Source organism: Brienomyrus brachyistius, chromosome 2, assembly GCF_023856365.1.
Source record: "Brienomyrus brachyistius isolate T26 chromosome 2, BBRACH_0.4, whole genome shotgun sequence".
NCBI classification, from domain to species: Eukaryota; Metazoa; Chordata; class Actinopteri; order Osteoglossiformes; family Mormyridae; genus Brienomyrus; species Brienomyrus brachyistius.
Window position 1 is genome coordinate 44508744 of NC_064534.1, and position 19974 is coordinate 44528717.

The 19974-nt window shown below is 39.2% G+C and overlaps 1 protein-coding gene across 4 annotated transcripts; it reads left to right on the forward strand.

Moving 5' to 3' along the window:
* Window positions 1-847: 847 nt before the first annotated feature.
* On the forward strand, window positions 848-19969 carry cfap73 (cilia and flagella associated protein 73). Of its 4 annotated transcripts, XM_048985965.1 has the most exons (9): window positions 854-1029; window positions 1441-1987; window positions 2105-2204; window positions 4287-4388; window positions 5606-5806; window positions 7485-7706; window positions 12253-12411; window positions 16347-16435; window positions 19439-19921. In XM_048985965.1, the coding sequence occupies exons 3-8, from the start codon at window positions 2106-2108 to the stop codon at window positions 16428-16430; spliced, it is 867 nt and encodes a 288-aa protein (XP_048841922.1). In that variant the 5' UTR covers window positions 854-1029; window positions 1441-1987; window position 2105; the 3' UTR covers window positions 16431-16435; window positions 19439-19921. The 4 variants fall into 4 exon arrangements, with proteins under 4 accessions (XP_048841931.1, XP_048841922.1, XP_048841915.1 ...); XM_048985958.1 differs by having other exon boundaries at window positions 854-1987; XM_048985974.1 differs by lacking the exon at window positions 16347-16435 and having other exon boundaries at window positions 848-1987; window positions 19439-19969.
* The last annotated feature ends 5 nt before the right edge of the window (window positions 19970-19974 follow it).

The following is a 19974-nucleotide window of genomic DNA, read 5'->3' on the forward strand; positions in this document are numbered from 1 at the left end:
GGTTAGCACTGTTGCCTCACACTGCCAGGGTCACATGTGTGCAGAGTTTGCATGTTCTCCCCATGTCGTCGTGGGGTTTCCTCCGGGTACTCCGGTTTCCCCCACACAGTCCAAAGACATGCTGAGGTTAATTGGACTTGCTAAATTGCCTGTAGGAGTGCATGTGTGAGTGAATGGTGTGTGAGTGTGCCCTGCGATGGACTGGCCCCCCATCCGGGGTTGTTCCCTGCCTCGTGCCCATTGCTTCCGGGATAGGCTCCGGACCCCCTGCAGGATAAGCGATTTGGAAAATGGATGGATGTATAGTTCATTGCAGATGGAGTGGGGGGGGGGGGGCAACTATAATGTATAAATAATGTACTTGTTGCTATCATTTAAATGATCACATGATGTTATATCCTTAAATGCAACTTCTGGAAATTCTGTCCTGCTGGGGCCACTAGTTTTTGGGGACCCTGAGCTGCTGCCTATATTTTTCCCCGCTCCAGCAGTAGCCTGCTTTGAGAGGGTGTGATGCCCGGCTCGTCCGCTCCTTGTGTGTGCCACGCCCCCTGATTACCCACGTGTGCTTTCCCGATCTTGCCCAGCCGTGTCCTATTATTTTCAACCAGTCCTGTCTTTTTAAGTCCACGTCTTGCCTGAAGCCTTTGTCTGTCATTGATGTTCGTTGACGTTACCTGCTGTTTGTATGTGTGAGATGTTTCCTAGTCCCCGTTTGACCATTAAATCCCCGTTTACCCGTCTTTTGCCTGATCGCCTGCTTCCTGCTCGTGACTTGCCAGAGCCAACGCCCGCTCTCTCACCCAGTATTTAAGTCCTGGTCTGACTCGTTTCCCCTGTCCGTCATTGTAGTTTATTGTGGCTAGGTGTCTGTATCTCCCGTCTAGTGTTTCCTGCTCCCTGATCCCATTAAAACCCTGAGTTTTGCCCCGACTTTGACCGGTTTGCCTGTTCCTTGCTCGCCTACCCTCACGATCGCCGCTTCGCACGCCCAGGATCGTGACACATGCATCTTAAATATTACATATGGTATGCAAAATAGTTAAATATGCAATAAAAGTGCTGATTACTTTTGTTTTCATGAAGTAGTGGATATATTGTTTCTTTTTGGGATTATCTTTTGGCTGTATATAAGGCTGCATTTATTAAAGTTTGGTATAATGTTTGTTTGCTTTGAATATATCTTAGATTGTCTCACATAATTTAATGGCATTTAAAAACATGTGCAGTGAAAATAGTAACAAGTGGGTGTAATTTTAAAATTTGTATTGTTTTGCAAGAGGTTGCAAGACATCTGATTCCTGATATTTCAAGAATATTGTGAAATGCCTTTTGATTTAAAAAGGCTATACATGCCATTGTTATTTACTATGCTTGTATTAGTGTGTCAATGCATGTTCTGATCACCCATGCTCTTTGCCATCCTTCCCACATGTCTAGGTGGCGCCCGGGTCGGGCACCATCTGAGCTGGAGTCCTGCTTCAGTCCCGTTGAAGGGTGATTTTGTGGATGGATGTTGTAAATTTCGAGAATATAGTCGTAATTTGCGAGAATAAAGTCATAATAATTTATATGACATATAAAGATATTTAAAAAATAAAAATATGATTAGAGTCAGAAAAATATACTATAGTTGGAATGACCCAAAGTATATGTGATATGCATTATTTTATAAAAGTGTTTTTTATTTTAAAAAGCTGTTCTAGATGGAATTCCACCTTGTGACTCTTTACAGCATTAGTTGATAGAAGATAGATGGTTTGGTCTCCAAGAAGTAGGGAATTTCAAACCGGAAACAACCGTTGCTTAGGAACTGTCGTTGGGAGCATTGTAGAGTAGCAGAACTCCTTTACTTGTTACCCTGGAGACACGAAAACTAATCCTCTAGAAGTAAAAAAAAAAAAAAAAACAAGAAGAACGAAATAGCAGAAGAATGACTCAATTTTGAAGATTGTTTTCGAACAGTGTATGACGATCATCTGACAGCGTGAGTGGCACTTAAGTGAAGTTAGTTATATTGACGTATAATAAACTTTCTCACAACTTTCGTGGTGAACTGCTTTTATGGTAATAACGATGTATTTATTATCTATTTATTATTAAGGATGATGCCGGTAACGGATCTTAAAACGGGAGCTACGCGTAAGATGGAGAAGTTAAGCGATATCGAGGTGGTGGAAAAAGCGCTGTCTGCACAGAGAAAGGTTTTCAGACTTTTCAACTTTACGATAGAGCTGGGCTGCTGAATTTATTGGTTTAAGCTAGAATAGTTATTGTAGTTTTTAACGCAAAAGGTTTGCAAGTTCGCTTAATTTATAATCAACGAGAACATATTAAACATAAACTGTAATATTTAGAATTTAATATCATTTATTATTTTTCAACAAAATCAGACTGACCGAAAGATAAATTGAATTCTAAATGATCTCCAACTAAAAATGCTATGAAAGAATTACTGACTAGAGAGAAGACGTGGTAACATATTGCTCCTTTGTTTACTTATTTCACTGTTTTCCCATTAAATCTGGAGCTTTATTATCCGTGTTAATAGATGTAGGGGAGACCAGTGTTGTATATGTCAGACATGTGACAAATCATAACCTCATAGCAAATATTAATACACACTGTGTATTATGTGCCAACCAGCCTCAACTGCACTCTAAATGTATTTCATGATACCAAGCTGGCATAACTTCTCACAGGCATTGAAATCCATCTATTTATTTTCCATAACCACTTGTCGTATGTCACAGACACGGGGCATGTTGCAGGCGAGGAAAGGAAGCTGATGATGCACTCCAAGAGACAACAGGGGTTTATTGGGGAAACTAAACATACAAAAGGAAACCAGGCAGGGTAGCCAGAGTAACATGACAACGCCAAATACAATGACTGACTAGAGGATAGAGCACGGCAGGCACCTAAATACACAGGAAACTGGGCCAAACAAGGAACAGGTGTAAAGCAATGAATTAATCAATCAACAAACACTGGCACAAGGAAACAGACAACAGGTTCAACTAATAACAACAAATAGGCACAGAAACTAAGAAACCGACAAGACCTACAACTAAAAAAACATAAAGATACTACACTAGAAAAAGAAAGAAGAAAACAAAGTTTAACCAAAGCACAAGGAAAACAAACCTAAACAGGAAAACTCAAAAACACTAACACTAGGGAACAAAACAGTAAATACAAAATAACTGATGAGACTGGTCTCAGCCGATCTTAAATATATGACCACAGGCCCCATGACTTCTACACCACATGCTCAACCAGCTAATCTATGCGACAGCCTAGGAAACAGGGTAAAACACACAAAGGTGGGAAGGTAGGATGACTAGCAGTGCCTGCTGGTCAAAAGAGAAAGGACACAGGAGGCGGGATAAAAGGGCACCGACCCTGATAGTCCTATTCAAGGTTGCGGGGTCCATAGCCTATGCTGTAGGCTATTGGTGCAAGGAAGAAAACAACCTGGGATAGGGTGCCAACCCAATGCAGGGCACACTCACATGCCATTCACACCTACAGGCAATTTAGCAACTCCAATTAACCTAAGCATGTTTTTGGACTGTGGGTGGAAACCCCATGATGACAATATGCAAACTCCATATACATGGAGCTACTGTGGAGACTTGAGCCCTACTCTGAGGGTTGTGAGGCGATGGTGTTAACCACTGCGCCACCCTACTTCCAAGTCATAGCACAAAATATAGCTAATCCCCATCTCTTTGCAGGATTTTTTTTCCAATATCTCACTCAGATACAGTTATATTACACATTTTTCCATGGGATAATTTTTTTGGATAACAAAAAACCACATAATTGTAGCCACCTTAGTGGTGTGCAGCCATCCCATTTCTTCACAAGATGGATGAATGTAGTTCGTATTGTCACATTCTGACGCGATGCGTGGAACAGGGAAGCAGGAGAGGGACACGTAGGACTGCATTAAGTTTATACACTGGTTGTTGGAGCAGTCATACATTACAGTCATACAGAGATTGAATTCTGTTCTTCTGTGTATCACACATGAAGCTAAAATGCAAACGATATCTAATATTATCTGCAGTAAATATCTAGATTAATGTCAATCAAAGATGTAGGAGAGAGTTTGATATGGAGGGGAGGGTACAGTTTAATGATTAAAAAGCAGTGGTCTAGGGGGGGTATGAATGAAGCCAAATTAAATATTGGGGTACACCCAAAAACAATACCACCCCCCCCCCCCAGTTCCCACAGACTTGATTTCAATAACAAAGATACATCCCCTGTATTCCCAGGAATTTAAGAAGAGGATGAAGAGCTTGTGCACAGAGCGTAGAAATATTGACAACGATGAACAACTGAAGGAATCCCTCTTCAAATTCAACAAGTTTCTCAAAGTTTGTACCAATCCAAGGAGAAAATATATCTCTGCACCATTCTTCTGCACCATTATCTTTTACGTTTGTAATTTGTAATTGTTTTCAACCATTTTCTATACATTACTAGAGAAAATAGCAATGTACCAAAATAAAATATTAGATACAGGAGTCAGGATGGCCATATGACTAAACGATAGCACAGTAACCATTTCAGCAGAAAAAAATAGAGGAAAACTATCCATATAATCCAATTAAAAATGTGGAAAAAAACTGCTAGAGGCTACATTTTATTTATTTATTTATTTATTTATTTATTTATTTATTTATTTATTTATTTATCCTTTATATTACCAGAAAGGTTCATTGGAAATACAATATCTCTCCTTCCAGGAAGTCCTGGTCAAGATGGCAGCATAATACGATAAAAAGTTTCATATACACACACACATAGATGATTAATATAAACACAAACTAAAGCACTTTTAAATACTCAAAATCTCCAAAAATACTTAGAATAAAATAAATTTATATGAAACAATGACACTGTTCTAACCTAACCTAAGCACGTTTAAACATGGAAATATGATAGCTTCAGATATAAGGCATCTCAGATTAGTACTGCAGGATTTTTTTTCTCTCAATGTTTATTTTGTGGTTTAGGCTAATAAATAATTGAAAAAGTGGCCATAATGAGTGGCAAGTATAGGGATTCTGGAGGCTCTAGGCAAAAAACTCTATGGGGTCCTCTACATTTTATTATGCCCTCCCCTGGCATAATAAAATGTATTACCTTTATTTTACTATGAAGTGTAAATTAATAATATAAACAAAGATAATTCAATAAACACAAGACTTTTCACTTTTTCACTTTTGTGAAAAACAGAACACTCAAATAACGCAGATTTGTCATTGCAATGTTTTATGTAATCGTTCGCCCTCAGGCCCCCCCTTGGAGTCCCAGGCCATTGCCTGCCCTGCCTGTTTTGTTGCTGCTCCTCTGGCCATAAGCATCACTGTAGCAGAAAATCGAGAATGTAGCTAAAGAGATGCAGCAATAATGTTACACTAGCAGTGGGGAATTAACAGAAACACTCACTGGTATGAGCAGCAAATTGATCTGAAGCTGAACAAAACAAGTGTACCTCATAAATCCCAGCTCCAGATTCTTTAATTATAGGAGCCTATTGTTGCTAATAATGCTTCTTAAAGAAAAGCACATCTTGGTATCTCTCCAGGAGAATAACTTGAAGTTTGCTCGGGCTGTGAAGAAGGCTTATGAAGAGAAAGAACTGACAAAGCAGAAGGAGGCTGAGATTGAGCACTTGGAACGGGACAGCATCGACTTGCAGAGGAAGAAAGAGCACCTCCTTGTTAAAGTACAAAGAAGTACCATCTATAAGGACTTTCTGGATCAAGTCACCAAAAAGTCCAAAAAGGTTAATCAGTTTACGCCTTCTCCATCTTTCTCCATCTCTCTATATATGATGGAAATAATTATTTGACCCCCTGCGGAATTCTTAAGTTGTACATATTGATGCAAAAATACTAGGCAGTCAAAGAAAATGTTCAAAAGATCTTCTATTCCAGACGTCTCCTAAAGTCACATATTTTTGGATTTTTCATTGAATCAGTGCCATTTACATGTTATAAATCTTCAATACTAAATTTTAAGTTCCTTTTTCCAACACAGAATCAAACAGCAAATATTTTACTATTCAAAATATCCATTGGTCTATCTGAGGCAAATTTTTTCAAAGTTTTAAGTGGAAGATGGTTGCATTTCTCTCAATCCTGTTACCAAAACCTCATGTAATTCATGAAAAAAGATGCTGCTATCAATGTCATTTTGAAAATCATATAAACTATCTTTTTGTATTTCCCTCAGTAAAGCATATATTTTAAAGAAATTATTGGTTACATGTTCAAAAACATATTTCTGGTTAAAAAAAGCAGTACATATACATGCAAATTGTACTTTTCTTTTTATATAAGTAACAGGACTGAAAGTAATAGGACTGAGCTTTAGCGTAAAATTATCAAATTCGTCAACAATTGACACAAGTCAATAAAGCTAATAGTATGAAAAAAATCGAACAGATTCAAATAACTTACCAAAAAATATATTTCCTTTTTTAAATACACAAACAAATAAAAAACATTTTATTTGGATAACAAGAATTTGGATAACAGGTCTGAATGTTGAGAACCACCACCTCAGGCACACACCAAAAATACAGATGCGAAAGAGAGATGATTTGGTTTCCCTATGGTCTTAATGCAGCTGAGGTAATGCAACTTCCAGTTGAACATGCCACTTGTGAAATGTACCAAATCTTTTAGGGGAGGAAATGTAATAGGGTTAACAGGACTGAGTGAAAACCTGAGGACACGACTAAAATTTGTATTTTAACATGTTATTGTATTACATTATTGATTTACTATAAAGGAAAATGTATTTATAGCATAAATGGGTAATACTGTCACATAATACAAAAAAATAAGATTTTTGAAGGTCTTTAGTTATATTTCATGGTGAAGTGCAGCATTAGTAAGTGGGGACTGGTGACGAACACAATTCTTTCAATTTTCTAGGTAGATTTTATTAATGTTTTGCATTATGTATCTTAAATTTGCAATGAGAAGATTGTGAGGATACTTTGCTTGATAATAATGTGTATTATAAAGTTACTTTCCATGCATGTTTAAACATATAATGCCCTGGGGACAGAAATGGCACTGATTCGGCAGAATGGTCCATGTAAACATTCTTTCCTACATGTACAGGATTTCTTGCTATAATTAGATTCATAGTTTGTGAAACAACACTGGTAAAATAATTTTATTGTAACATTATTATTTAAATTATTATTATTTAAAATAGTATTTAAAAAAAATGTTTTTGTATACAAAGTTTCTCTTTTCAGCCGTTTTGTTTGTATTATAAGTAGTCACTTGACAGCAGATGTCACCTTTGCATTGCATTATGCTATGCAGGGAGTTGGTCATTACACTAGGAAGCTATTTCAAAAACAGCCATATTGTCCATCTTATAATCCTATACATTGTCTATGCATTTTTTTATGTCTTACATGCATGCATTGGGATTTGCTGCAGTTTGGAGATATTTGGGAACTGATTGGCCGCTTTGATACTCTGCTGGCCAATCGAGAGCAGCTGCTGCTGAAAGAGAGTGATGGGCAGGAACTTGCAGAGACCCAGCGCCGGCAGCATCGCTACTTCATAGAAGAACGGAGTAATCAGATTTTGCAGTGTAACAACCAGCTGTCAAGCTTGCAAACACATTTGGACCAAGTCCGCTCTCTAGCCTTTAAGTGGGTAAGCCTTACATTCTTATTACCTGATCAGTGACAGTCCCTTGTTCTAGAACTATTATTGTATTCCATAGGGCCATATAGTTTTAGCACTGGTCTGCCTCCACTGACACTTTGCTTTAGATGATAACTCAAAAACCGGTAAATGGATTTTTTTCAAACTTTGCAGAATCATTGTACGGGTGAGGCTGGATGGGTGAAGATCTACATCTGGTTTCATTTTCAGAAATATTGCCTTAAAATTGAAGCAGCAGTGCTGTTTGACAGCAATGGAAGGAAATCGCAGCTGTAGAAGACATTAGGTCTTGTGAACACAGTAACTCTTAAAGTACAGTATGGATTTTTTTTCAAACTTTGCAGTGACAAACTGAATGGGATCAAATTCTGAGACAGATCACCTCAAAACTGAAGCAGTTTTCACATAGTGATACCTAAAAAAGGGTGATTTCAGATATTTGATCCCATTAGCACAATAACTCAAAAAAATTGTCAGATCCTTTTCAATCTTTATACATATGTTGCAAGTAGGGTTGCAGCATTATGAGATTCTCATGGTATAATAACTGTCTCAGAAAATATCACAGTGTTACGGTATCAGAGTTACGGTATTTCACTTTTATTATTATTGTCATATCCTGCCCTTCCTAATTCTCTTGTGACCTCCTTGGCATGGCTTCAACGAACCACATTTGTCCCTTGTTAGCCCCCTTGTTAGAAACCTCTTTTTCCTGCCCTCCTGTGACATGTGACAATTATTAGTCACAATGACCCGCAGAGGAATGAAAACAGAAGGGATTTTTTCCATTGAATAAATGCTTTATTATACAGTAGTTGAAACAATTTTTAAAAATGGAAGTACTTGTAAAAAATTCTCCCTTTTGAAAATAAAGTATCCCATTTGAAAAAAGGAAATTAGGAGGAAAAAAGAAGGATCTTTTATAAAATAGATATCTTTGGATAATAAAAGATGTTGCTACAAAGTTAAATATACAATATTAATCTAACAAAGCAAAAAGATCACGGGGGATCAAAACATGGAGCAGGCAATAAGCAGGGCTGACGTTATCACATCCTGTCTTGTTGTATAGCTGTGAGACATAGACGCTAACCAATGAGCTGACAGATTGGATTTCATTCATCCACTGTTATGGCACTATAGCCATGTGGCATGTTTCCCAGAGGGTGATCAGGCTCACAGTATTGTCATTGCTGAGGACCCAAGTGGCTGGACCAGGCCAAGGGGATGTCCACGTAACACCTGGCTGTGGCAGATGGATGGCCATTTCTGGAGGGTGGAACTGGACTGTGTGTCTGCCTGGGGGATTGCCAGCTGGGATCCCAAGGTGTCTTGACGTGGGGTGGGTGCGACAAAACGCTGCATCAGCACGTGCTCCCCATCCTAACCTGATCTGATCTGACCTGACGTTATGACTTTGATGACTGGACTGGTGAGCAGAGGACTGGGAACACCTTTATACCAGGAATAACAAAAGAGAAAATGAGAGACAGCTGGCATGAATCACACAAGAGCTGAAATGAGAGGAAGGACGAACGATGAACAGATGTGGCTCGTTAAAGCCATGCTGGGAAGGAAGCATGTGGGCAGAGGAAGGGTGTGACAGTAAATATGGTTACATATTGATAAAACACTTTGCTTTCTGAATTTTTCACAACATCAGGTTAACTTTTTTGGACTGCTTGTGAGCAATCTCCATCAGCTCAGAATGGGATATTTAGCCAGAGAGTCTGATTTTGGATTCTTTGTGTTCTGTCTATTTAATAACACCTGTACTTGTGTTTCAGTGCGTGTTCATGGGTCTTGCTAGGTTCCTCAGTCACAGTCAGGTGATCATGTATGTTCCTGACTATATCTATGTCCCTGACTATATCTATGTCCGTGCCACTAATATGTTGCAGCCAGTTCAGATTATGCCAATAGGACAAACAACTAGAAAAATCTATGTTGCCTATTTTTTTTCCATTTCGTTCTGATCAAATTTTGAGACTAATCGCACTAAAATCGTTCCAGAAATCATCATCTGCCAGTGTGGTACCCTCTGATTGGAAGCATACTAATATAATACCCATCTTCAAAAACAGGGACAGAAGTAACCCAGCAAACTATACAGTAGGCCAATCAGTTTAACTAGCATTACTGGGAATATAATGCAAGTGAAAATGGTAGATTACCTGGATGCAAATAGCATTCTGAGGAATAGCCAACATGGATTTAGGAGAGGTAGATCCTGTTTAATTTACTTGAGATCTTTGAGAAAGCTACAAGAGAAATGAATCACAAAAAGGCCTACGATGTGATCTACTTAGATTTCCAGAAGGCCTTTGATGTTCTCCCCCACAAACGACTCTTGCTTAAGCTCCAAGTAGAGCCCTTTGCAGGACTGTTTTTTTTAATCCCGCTCCCGCTGTCTGTCTCTGTCACTCCCGCCCGCTCCCGCTGTCTGTCTCTGTCACTCCCGCCCGCTCCCGCTGTCTGTCTCTGTCACTCCCGCCCGCTCCCGCTGTCTGTCTCTGTCACTCCCGCCCGCTCCCGCTGTCTGTCTCTGTCACTCCCGCCCGCTCCCGCTGTCTGTCTCTGTCACTCCCGCCCGCTCCCGCAATATTTCTGTTCAATCCCTCCCGCACCCGCAGATCCATTAACGGAAATACTGTATGGTGAAATAAGTTTATATGCATTAAATGTTTTATTCCAATTGAATAAATGAATATAATTGAATACATAAAACAAATTCAACAACATCACAATTTAATACGATGGCCAGAACAAACACGAATATATAACACAAAATAAATAACATCCCCCCCGCAACCCAGTAGGATAAGTGGTTTGGAAAATGGATGGATGGAAAATAAATAACATCAGTTACATTCTCCATCCTGCCAAAAATCTTGGGACCCGCTGTCTATCTTTAGCCGCCTGCTCCCACCCGAGGCAACCTTAAAACCGCCCGCTCCTTCGAGATTTCCGTTGGGTCCCACGGGATCCCAGTCCCAATGCAGGGTTCTAGCTGAAAGCTGCAGGGATTTTAGGAACTGTAGCAGCTTGGATTGAAAACTGGTTAACTGACAGGAAGCGGCAAGTTATTAGAGGCACAAGGTCATAGTGGGTTACCGCAGGGTTCAATTTTAGGACCACTATTGTTCCTAATTTATATTAATGATACTGACACCAATTCATACAGTAAACTTGTTAAATTTGCAGACGACACCAAGGTGGGCGGTGTAGCAGATACTGATCTAGCAGCACAGAGGCTACAACGGGATCTTGATTTAATTACCAACTGGGCTGATACCTGGCAGATGAAATTTAACATACATAAATATAAGGTAATCCATGCAGGGAGCAGAATTATAAAGTACAGATATATTATGGGTTCCACTGAAATAAAGGTAGCTGATTACGAGAAAGACCTCGGTGTGTATGTTGATGCTTCCATGTCCCACTCTCACCAGTGTGGGGAAGCAATAAAAAAGGCCGACAGAATGTTGGGTTACATCTCTAGGTGTGTTTGTTTATTTTGTGTGTTAACTTTATTTTGGGAGAATTTACTTGAATCATGTTGTTTTTTGGAGTGTGTAATCACACAAATGCCCTCGGACTCCAAGCTTCACAGCAGTTCTCATTTGTGTATATTGAGTGTGTATGTGTTTGTGTATGTCTGCAAGAAAGAGTGATTAACCACGTTTAACTATTCAAAACATGAGTTCAGTCATCAGGTAAGCGCAAGTTACTGGTTTGCAAATATTCCTGTTGTTTAGTAGGCGATGAATTGGTGTACTGTACTGTAAGTGAAAGTGCAATTAATAATTAAGTGTAGTTAATAATACTTTGATTTGGAAATACTGTCCTTGTTGTTTATTGTTAAAATATTGTGTAGCATTTTCAGCCAATATGGGACATGATTTATCTCGTATTTTTGGATCTGTTATAGAAATTGTACAAGTTGGTGAGTGTGGGGCGAGTACAGATTACACGGCCGGACCAAATGACAGAGCTTTCCCGGAAATACAAAACTGAATTTCCAGCAGCACTAAATCTAGTTAACTTTCACATATCCTGATGATCCATTCACTACTTCTATAAATTGTACAGGTTATTGAGTGTGGCATGAGTATAGATTAGATGAGCAGAGCAAGTGACAGGGCTGTCTGAGGAAGTCAATGCTATAATTTCCGACAAACCCTTTTGTAGTTTATAAAGTCTTTTTCACTGATATTTGTGCCTTTGTTGTTGACTTTTGGGCCATTCTATGAGTTCTTAGACATTTTCATTTATATAAAGACTGATGTAGTTATATATGTGATAACATAAAATTTAATTAGCTGAACATATGAAGATTCTGTTAACGATTTATACTTTAGAATTCTTTGCTAACTACAATATTTCCATGTCTAACTTTCAAACTGAAGGAAGACTGAGTTACAACTTACAAGATCACCGATCGAGTAGAAAGCCCACTCCACCCTGTAGGGGGTGAGGTTCATTTACATCAATGCAGGTTGCCCTCTGAATATTGTGGTTCTCTGAGCAGGAGATGACATGGAACCACATCCAGTCCACTGCAGCCAAGGAGACCCTCCTGCTAGGCGAAATCAAAGTGGTGACACTTAACCTCTTCTACCTGATTGGTGGGGAAACATGCGGGAAGCATGGGGTGCACATCAGTAACATAACGGAGCAGCTGAAGAGGGTGAGTATGTCCTCACAAGTGTCATTACTGTTCAGATCATTAGGACATTTTCAAGATTATTGAGTTATTTTGCAATGATTCTTTTGTGAATGTATGCAGACTGTTACTTATTATTACTGTCCTGCCATTGATTATTAGACAACATAAATGATAGATTATGTTTATAAGCTAAAAATTATTTGCCTTGGATTTTATTCAGAAGTGGTATCCTGGCTATGTTTACTATGCCATTTTATTGGTGTGGGAATATTTGACAAGGTATTGCTTACCAATGATGATGACTGATAAATTAGAGAGAGCATCCATCTTCCACAATTTAAAGTAAAGGCTTGGAATTAGCCTGGGGACTCAAAAAGCATGAGACAGGAGGCAGAGGACTGCCCAGACAGGATAGCAATCCATCACAATGCACATAAACGTGTACATATATATAACAAGGACAGGGTGGACAGTTGTACTGCTGCAGGAGTGTAAGTACATGCACTGCAACTTAAGATTGTGAGGACATACTACAGTCGACATTGTGGGGGTTAGGGGTGCAGGACCCCCACGATCTGGCAAGCGCAGCAGAAGAAAAGATACAAGAAATGCAAAATACAAAGATCACTGTAAGTTATCACATGCATGGCTGACATAAATATGCTTGGCATCCTCCAAATCAGTACTGTACATATATTTTACGTATTTATGAGTTACTAGACTTTCTGTGTGTCAACTGTTGTCCTTCACATGTGGCTTTCAAAAAATTCCCCAAAAATTTCCATTTAATCTGTTATGCCAACTACGTGATAAATCAAAACCATGTTGGGGAAAGTCGCAATGCAGAAGGGTTGATTGGACTTTTTTAGCCTATTTTTTACTCATTTTATTTGAAAGGATTATTTTTAATAAAGCAGTCTTTTAGCCTAATCGATTCGCCCGCTAGGCGTGTTGACAAGGCAGATGTCACTTGAGTCCTACAGTACTTTGTATATTTTTATATATATCTATGTATTATTACGTTATAGTATATGATAGTATTCACCAGAATAAGCTAATCACAGTAATAACATATGAAAATGGCTAATTATCAGAGTGGGACCCCCACAGCTGCGGTTTCACTTATCTGTGGTATACCACAGTCAAAAAAAAGAATTCCAGAAACGATTTATACGTTTCAAAATGCATGCCAAGTGAGTACAGGCTGTAAGTCAGTGGGTAGCTACAATAGCCTGATATATTTTAAAATGGTCCCCAGCCCCAAACACACTCATGACTACAAGACTAAGTACAACCCTTCTGGACCATGCACCTGGCACTGCACATATTTTTCCACCATTAAAATAGCTATAGTGAGTTTGCCAGGCCTTAAAACTATTTGCGCCATGCGCTGCAGACCACGCACTCTATTAAAACAGGGCCCAGTCACTTTAGACCAGGTTTTGATTGGTCCACAGTGCAATGCTTTCCATTGTCTCAAAATAGCAATGCACCAACAATTCACCTGACTGTACCTTATGTTAAGACCTACACACACATGGGTGCTCAGATGGGCGCAAGTACATTTGCTATTTAAACAACATGGGCACTGGATGGGGAAAATGACAACTGCTAGCAAAAGCACTTGTGTGGTGCCTCATGCTGCTTTGTGCCAGATTTATAATAGGGCCATTAGTCTTATCAAGTACTCTTTCCATGCTGATATACTTTATTGAAAAAATGAGTGTTCCCAAATCACCGATTATGACTGACTGTAACTAGCATTAACCATAACCAACTGTTATGTTTTGTGTGTTGAACATCTACTTGTGAATTTAGGTACCACCTGTGTCAGTAAATGTATTAATTTTTTTCATGTGTACCAAATGGAAAATGATGAACCAAACAGTACACAACAAATATATGTGCCGTTACAACCCTATTATTTACCAGAAGAGTTTTTCAAATAAGTTGGTGGTGTTGCCCCAAGTTGTGCCAACAAATCACTTTTGCTCAATATTGGAATCCAAAATATTTCTATACAGTGCAAGGCTAATGTCTTTTAGTGATCATTCCTTGCTCATTTTTCTCATCCTCACCCATTTTGTTAAGTTATCCACAAATGCACCACACTGTCTTGAAAAGGAACGTCATTAAAATTGCTGGCTAAGTTTTGTTTCATATAAAGACTAAAAATGTTTAGTGAAACTTATTGATGATCTCAGTTTGGCAGATCTTTTCATGAGCACTCCCCCTCGCTACTCACCAATATTTCAAAATACCAAAACTATATTACAAAATAACATTGCTTTTGAAAATACCATACAGGTATGCATTTTAATATTGCATTAGCTGACTGAGTCGCTGAGAAGAAAAATTAATAATAAGTATTTCAATAAGAAGCTTCTATATAAATTACACAGGTAGACATGCTGTGCTTGATTTTCACATGTGTAGTAATAAAGGTGTTCATTTTGACGGCATATTTTGCTGTAGTTTAGTCTTAGCATTGACAATAATGCAATTTAGTGTTAGTCATATTTTAGTCATCTTTAATTTTAATCCAGTTACAGTCGATGAATACTACAGGAAATTTAGTTGGCTAAATCTAATTTAGGGATCATGACAGTGAATTTTAACACACATTAAAAGAAAAAAAAAATAAAAAATTCTATTCAGGGGACGGCATGGTGGTGCAGTGGTTAGCACTGTTGCTTCACACCTCTGGGTCCCAGGTTCGATTCTCTGCCTGGGTCACATGTGTGTGGAGTTTGCATGTTCTCCCCATGTCATCGTGGGGTTTCCTCCGGGTACTCCGGTTTTCCCCCCACAGTCCAAAGACATGCTGAGGCTGATTGGACTTGCTAAATTGCCCGTAGGAGTGCATATGTGAGTGAATGGTGTGTGAGTGTGCCCTGCGATGGGCTGGCCCCCCATCCTGGGTTGTTCCCTGCCTCGTGCCCATTGCTTCCGGGATAGGCTCCGGACCCCCCGCAACCCAGTAGGATAAGTGGTTTGGAAAATGGATGGATGGATGTTTCTATTCATTGGTGCTTTTCCCTGTTATTGCTGCTCAACATGACTTGCACTGTGATCTAAGTACGCCGACTCCACCAAGTCCGTAGATGAGAAGAGATCACCCGGAGGCGTGGATGACGTGTGGATGATAATAACCTTTATTCCTGCAGATCTATCTGGGAACTCTACAACGCGGCGTACCCCCCACAGAGTTCGACTTCCTTGTTGTTCATCGTTTGTCTTATACCCCTTCTACAAGCAGCCCCCGCCCCTGTCCGTAGTTTTCCACTCTCTGGCAATTTCGGCTTATCTGGTGCAACATGTAGTTCTGTACGTTCCTAGTTATTGCGTCAACCCTATATCATTTGCCTAGCGACTGTCACTGCAGCCTGCGTCAATAGATTAACTTTGGTGCGCATAGAGCCTCCCTAATTGTCCTTGTTCCCCTGCAGATATCGCTATCCACAGCACTGAGTCTTGTTTTCTTTTTCATTAAATGTGACCCATGACCACGAAATGAGACTTATGGGTGCAGTTCTACCAGTGCGACTTAAGACTCATTTCGTGGCGACGGGTCACAAATGTGAAACAGAGTGACTTGATGTATGCACTTGAAGCAGGTTAGATCAGCATTACCCAAACCATGCAAAACTACAATCAACACTAACTAAAGATACAACATCTGATTGAAAGTTTCACATTTGTCTTTTCCTGACATTTTCATCTTGTTTTTAGTCCTTGACTAACTTGTTATTATATTTCATCATAGTTTTTGGCATCATGAATTAATTTGTATTATTGTAATAATTTGTATTATTAATTTGTATTAATGAAAAATCTGTTGAATAATTTTAGTCATAGTCTTCATCAACAAAAATTAACACTGGTAACGAGGAAGACGATTGGGTATAGAAATGCCTGTTTATTGATCCCTGATCTGCCTGTGTTATGTTCAATAGATTCAATCCTTCATCCAGGACCAGACAGGCATTGTACATGATCTACAAAAAACTGGCTATGATCTAAATACAAGCAGTGTCTAGTAGAGGTAAGTGTTTTATAATAGCTACATCTTTTCCTTTTTAGCTATAGCTAAAGATAATTCATTAAAGTAATTTTACCTATTTCAAGATGCAGAAGTCCAAGGTATTTGTGTGACTCCCAGAAAAAACTGACAGACTCCCTGAGAAACTGATGTGAAAATACCAAAGCCCAGGCAATTTCAGATTTTTTTGAATGTAGACACCTTGACTTTGCTTTTTGCCTCTGATACATACCACTGACAGCAGGTGAATCCTATAGAGATCACCCAGGTTTGACCCCTACTGTTGGCAGGATTTATTTCCTTCTTATCCATGTACACTGACACTAATGCTAGCTGTTGAGGAATCAACCCAATAGTATTTTACTCCAGATGTACCATACCATATCAAATAGCAGTGTTGCAGATTAAAGCCCAAATGGAAATCTATGGGTTTAAAGGTGTTCAAGTTGGCATGGTCTGACAGCCTGCAAGAAAACAAGAAAGCCCTCTATAGGGCGTGTTCAGCCTATTACTCTCACCTTATTGATCATAATAAAAATAAAGCTTGCTACCTTTTCAAGACAATAGTTTATCTAACAAGTAAGGAAGAACCTCTGCGAACAAGTAATTTTGGTACTGAACATTTTATATGCTTTCATTAACAATGAAATTACAACCATTAGACTTTAAACATGTTCAAATGGCTCACAGATAATTCTGAAACATAAGAAATTTACAAACGAGAGGAGGCCAATTGCCAAGAGTCCTTGAATTGTGGTGGTTGTGGTGGTGGTGCTGGTGGTGGTGGTGGTGGAGGAGGGGGGGGCCCTCGCGAACGTTTTGCCCAGGGGCCCACACAACCCATAATCCGTCCCAGATCCTAGGGACCCAACATTCTGATGGCCTTTTTTATTGCTTCCCAACACTTCTCTTTCATATCAATAAGCACCATTGTTTAAATTTGTTTCAAAATTTGAAGAGGTCCATATATTTGTCCATACAATGTGCCTGAAAAGTTTGAAAAGATCAGCCAAATAATTTTTTAGTTATCATGTTCAAGATCAAGTATCTGAGCTGGCCTTCTCTTTGCTTTCATGTGGTGCTGCTTCAGGTTTAAGAACATAAGAACATAAAAAATTAAAAAATGACAGGAGGCCATTCGGCCCATCAGGCTCGTTTGGGGAGAACTTAACTAATAGCTCAGAGTTGTTAAAATCTTATCTAGTGCTGATTTAAAGGAACCCAGGGTTTTAGCTTATGCTACACTAGTAAGAAGACTATTCCATACTGTACAAGCTGTATAAAGAAGTGCTTCCTCAAATTTGTTTTAAAATGTTCTCCCTCTAATTTCCACTTATGGCCACGAGTTCTATTATTTAAACGAATATTGAAATAGCCATTTGGCTGAACAGCATCCAGACCTGTTAGAATCTTATATACCTGGATCATGTCCCCCCTTAGTTTCCTTTGCTCGAGGCTAAACAGATTCAGCTCAGCTAACCTCTCCTCATAAGACATTATTCTAAGACCAGGAATCATTCTCGTAGCCCTACATTGCACCTTTTCCAAGGCAGCAATGTCCTTCACAAGGTATGGTGACCAAACCTGCACACAATATTCTAGGTGGGGTCTTACGAAGGAATTATATAATCGTAGCATCACTTCCCTTGGCTTAAACAAACACACCTAGAGATGTAACCCAACATTCTGTCGGCCTTTTTTATTGCTTCCCCACACTGGTGAGAGTGGGACATGGAAGCATCAACATACACACCGAGGTCTTTCTCGTAATCAGCTACCTTTATTTCAGTGGAACCCATAATATATCTGTACTTTATAATTCTGCTCCCTGCATGGATTACCTTATATTTATGTATGTTAAATTTCATCTGCCAGGTATCAGCCCAGTTGGTAATTAAATCAAGATCCCGTTGTAGCCTCTGTGCTGGTAGATCAGTATCTGCTACACCACCCACCTTGGTGTTGTCTGCAAATTTAACCAGTTTACTGTATATATTGGAGTCAATATCATTAAAGTAAATTAGGAACAATTGTGTATTCCACTATGAACGCAGGCTCACTGTGACATTGTGCCTCTAATAACTATTCGCTGCTTCCTATTTGTTAATCAGTTTTCGATCCAAGCTGCTACATTTCCTAAAATCCCTGCAGCTTTGAGCTTAAGCAAGAGCCGTTTGTGGGGGACAACATCAAAGGCCTTCTGGAAATCTAAGTAGATCACACCATAGGCCTTTTTGTGAAAAATTTCTCTTGTAGCTTCCTCAAAGAACTCAAGTAGATTAGTTAAACAGGATCTACCTCTCCTAAATCCATGTTGGCTATCCCTCAGAATGTTATTTGAATCCAGGTAATTTACCATTTTCACTTTTACCAAAGCAAAGACCTAGACGATTGAAAACTATTTACCAGTAATTGCTGAGAAAACTGAGATTCTCTTGTTTGGAGGCAAATCTGCAGATAGGAAGGCTATAATCTCTGCACTCCACTCCAAGGGGCTGAACTTTTCTCTCAGCAACAGCATACAGTGGCTTAGACTACTGTAATGTTCTATTATATGGGAGCATACATGGTACATTAAACACCTTGTAGTGTATTCAAAATGCAGCAGCTTGAATTATCACCAGGAGCTGAAAATTTGAACAAATAACCCTGCACTTTGTTATCTGCTCTGACTTCCTGTTAGGTTCAGGACTGACTTCAAAGGTCTCCTACTTACATATAAGGCTCTTAAAATGTCTAGCACCTGCCTACCTAACAGAATTACCTCAGGTTTACAAGCTGTATTGCTCACTCAGATCAGAATGCAGGTTTCCATGTTGTTCCACATATAAATAAATTGACACCTAGCAGTTAAGCATTCAGTTTAGCTTACCTGCAACTTACCACATAATACACTGTAACTATGGCTGCTGGTGCTGCCGTATATGCCATTTTTATCTACTATGTTTGTCCATTAAAATACCAATGCATGTTCTGACCACCCATGCTCTCTGCCTTCCTTCCCAGATGTCCAGATGGTGCTCATGGTGGGCACCATCTGAGATGGAATCCTGGTTCAGTGCCATGGATGGGTGACATTGTGGATGTGACCTACTGTATGAACTATTACAGACTGGCGTGGAGAAATGACTCATTGATATACTTTGGCTTGAACTGATCAAAGTCTATACCTTGCTTTTAACAAGAACGCCCACTCTTTTCTTTTTCCCGTAATGTTAGCTTACCCAGGGGTACTGGGCAGCCAGTTGACCTTGGACCCCCAGAGGTTTTTTTCCTCCCTACTTGGGAATTTTTGGTTCCTCTCTTACATTGTCATTTCATGATTTCTTTCATTTCTTTGTTGTTCTTCTTCCTTGTGTTTGTATTGTTCTCTGTTAATGATGTTGTAATACATCACAACACACCCATGTAATGCCTTGCGGTGGTAAAATGTGCTATATAAAAATAAATTAAATAGAATTGAATGGAATGGAAGCTTTAGAATGAAAACAGTTTGGTATCTCAAAGCATGCATATGAGTGACACTTCCATCACAGGTTGTA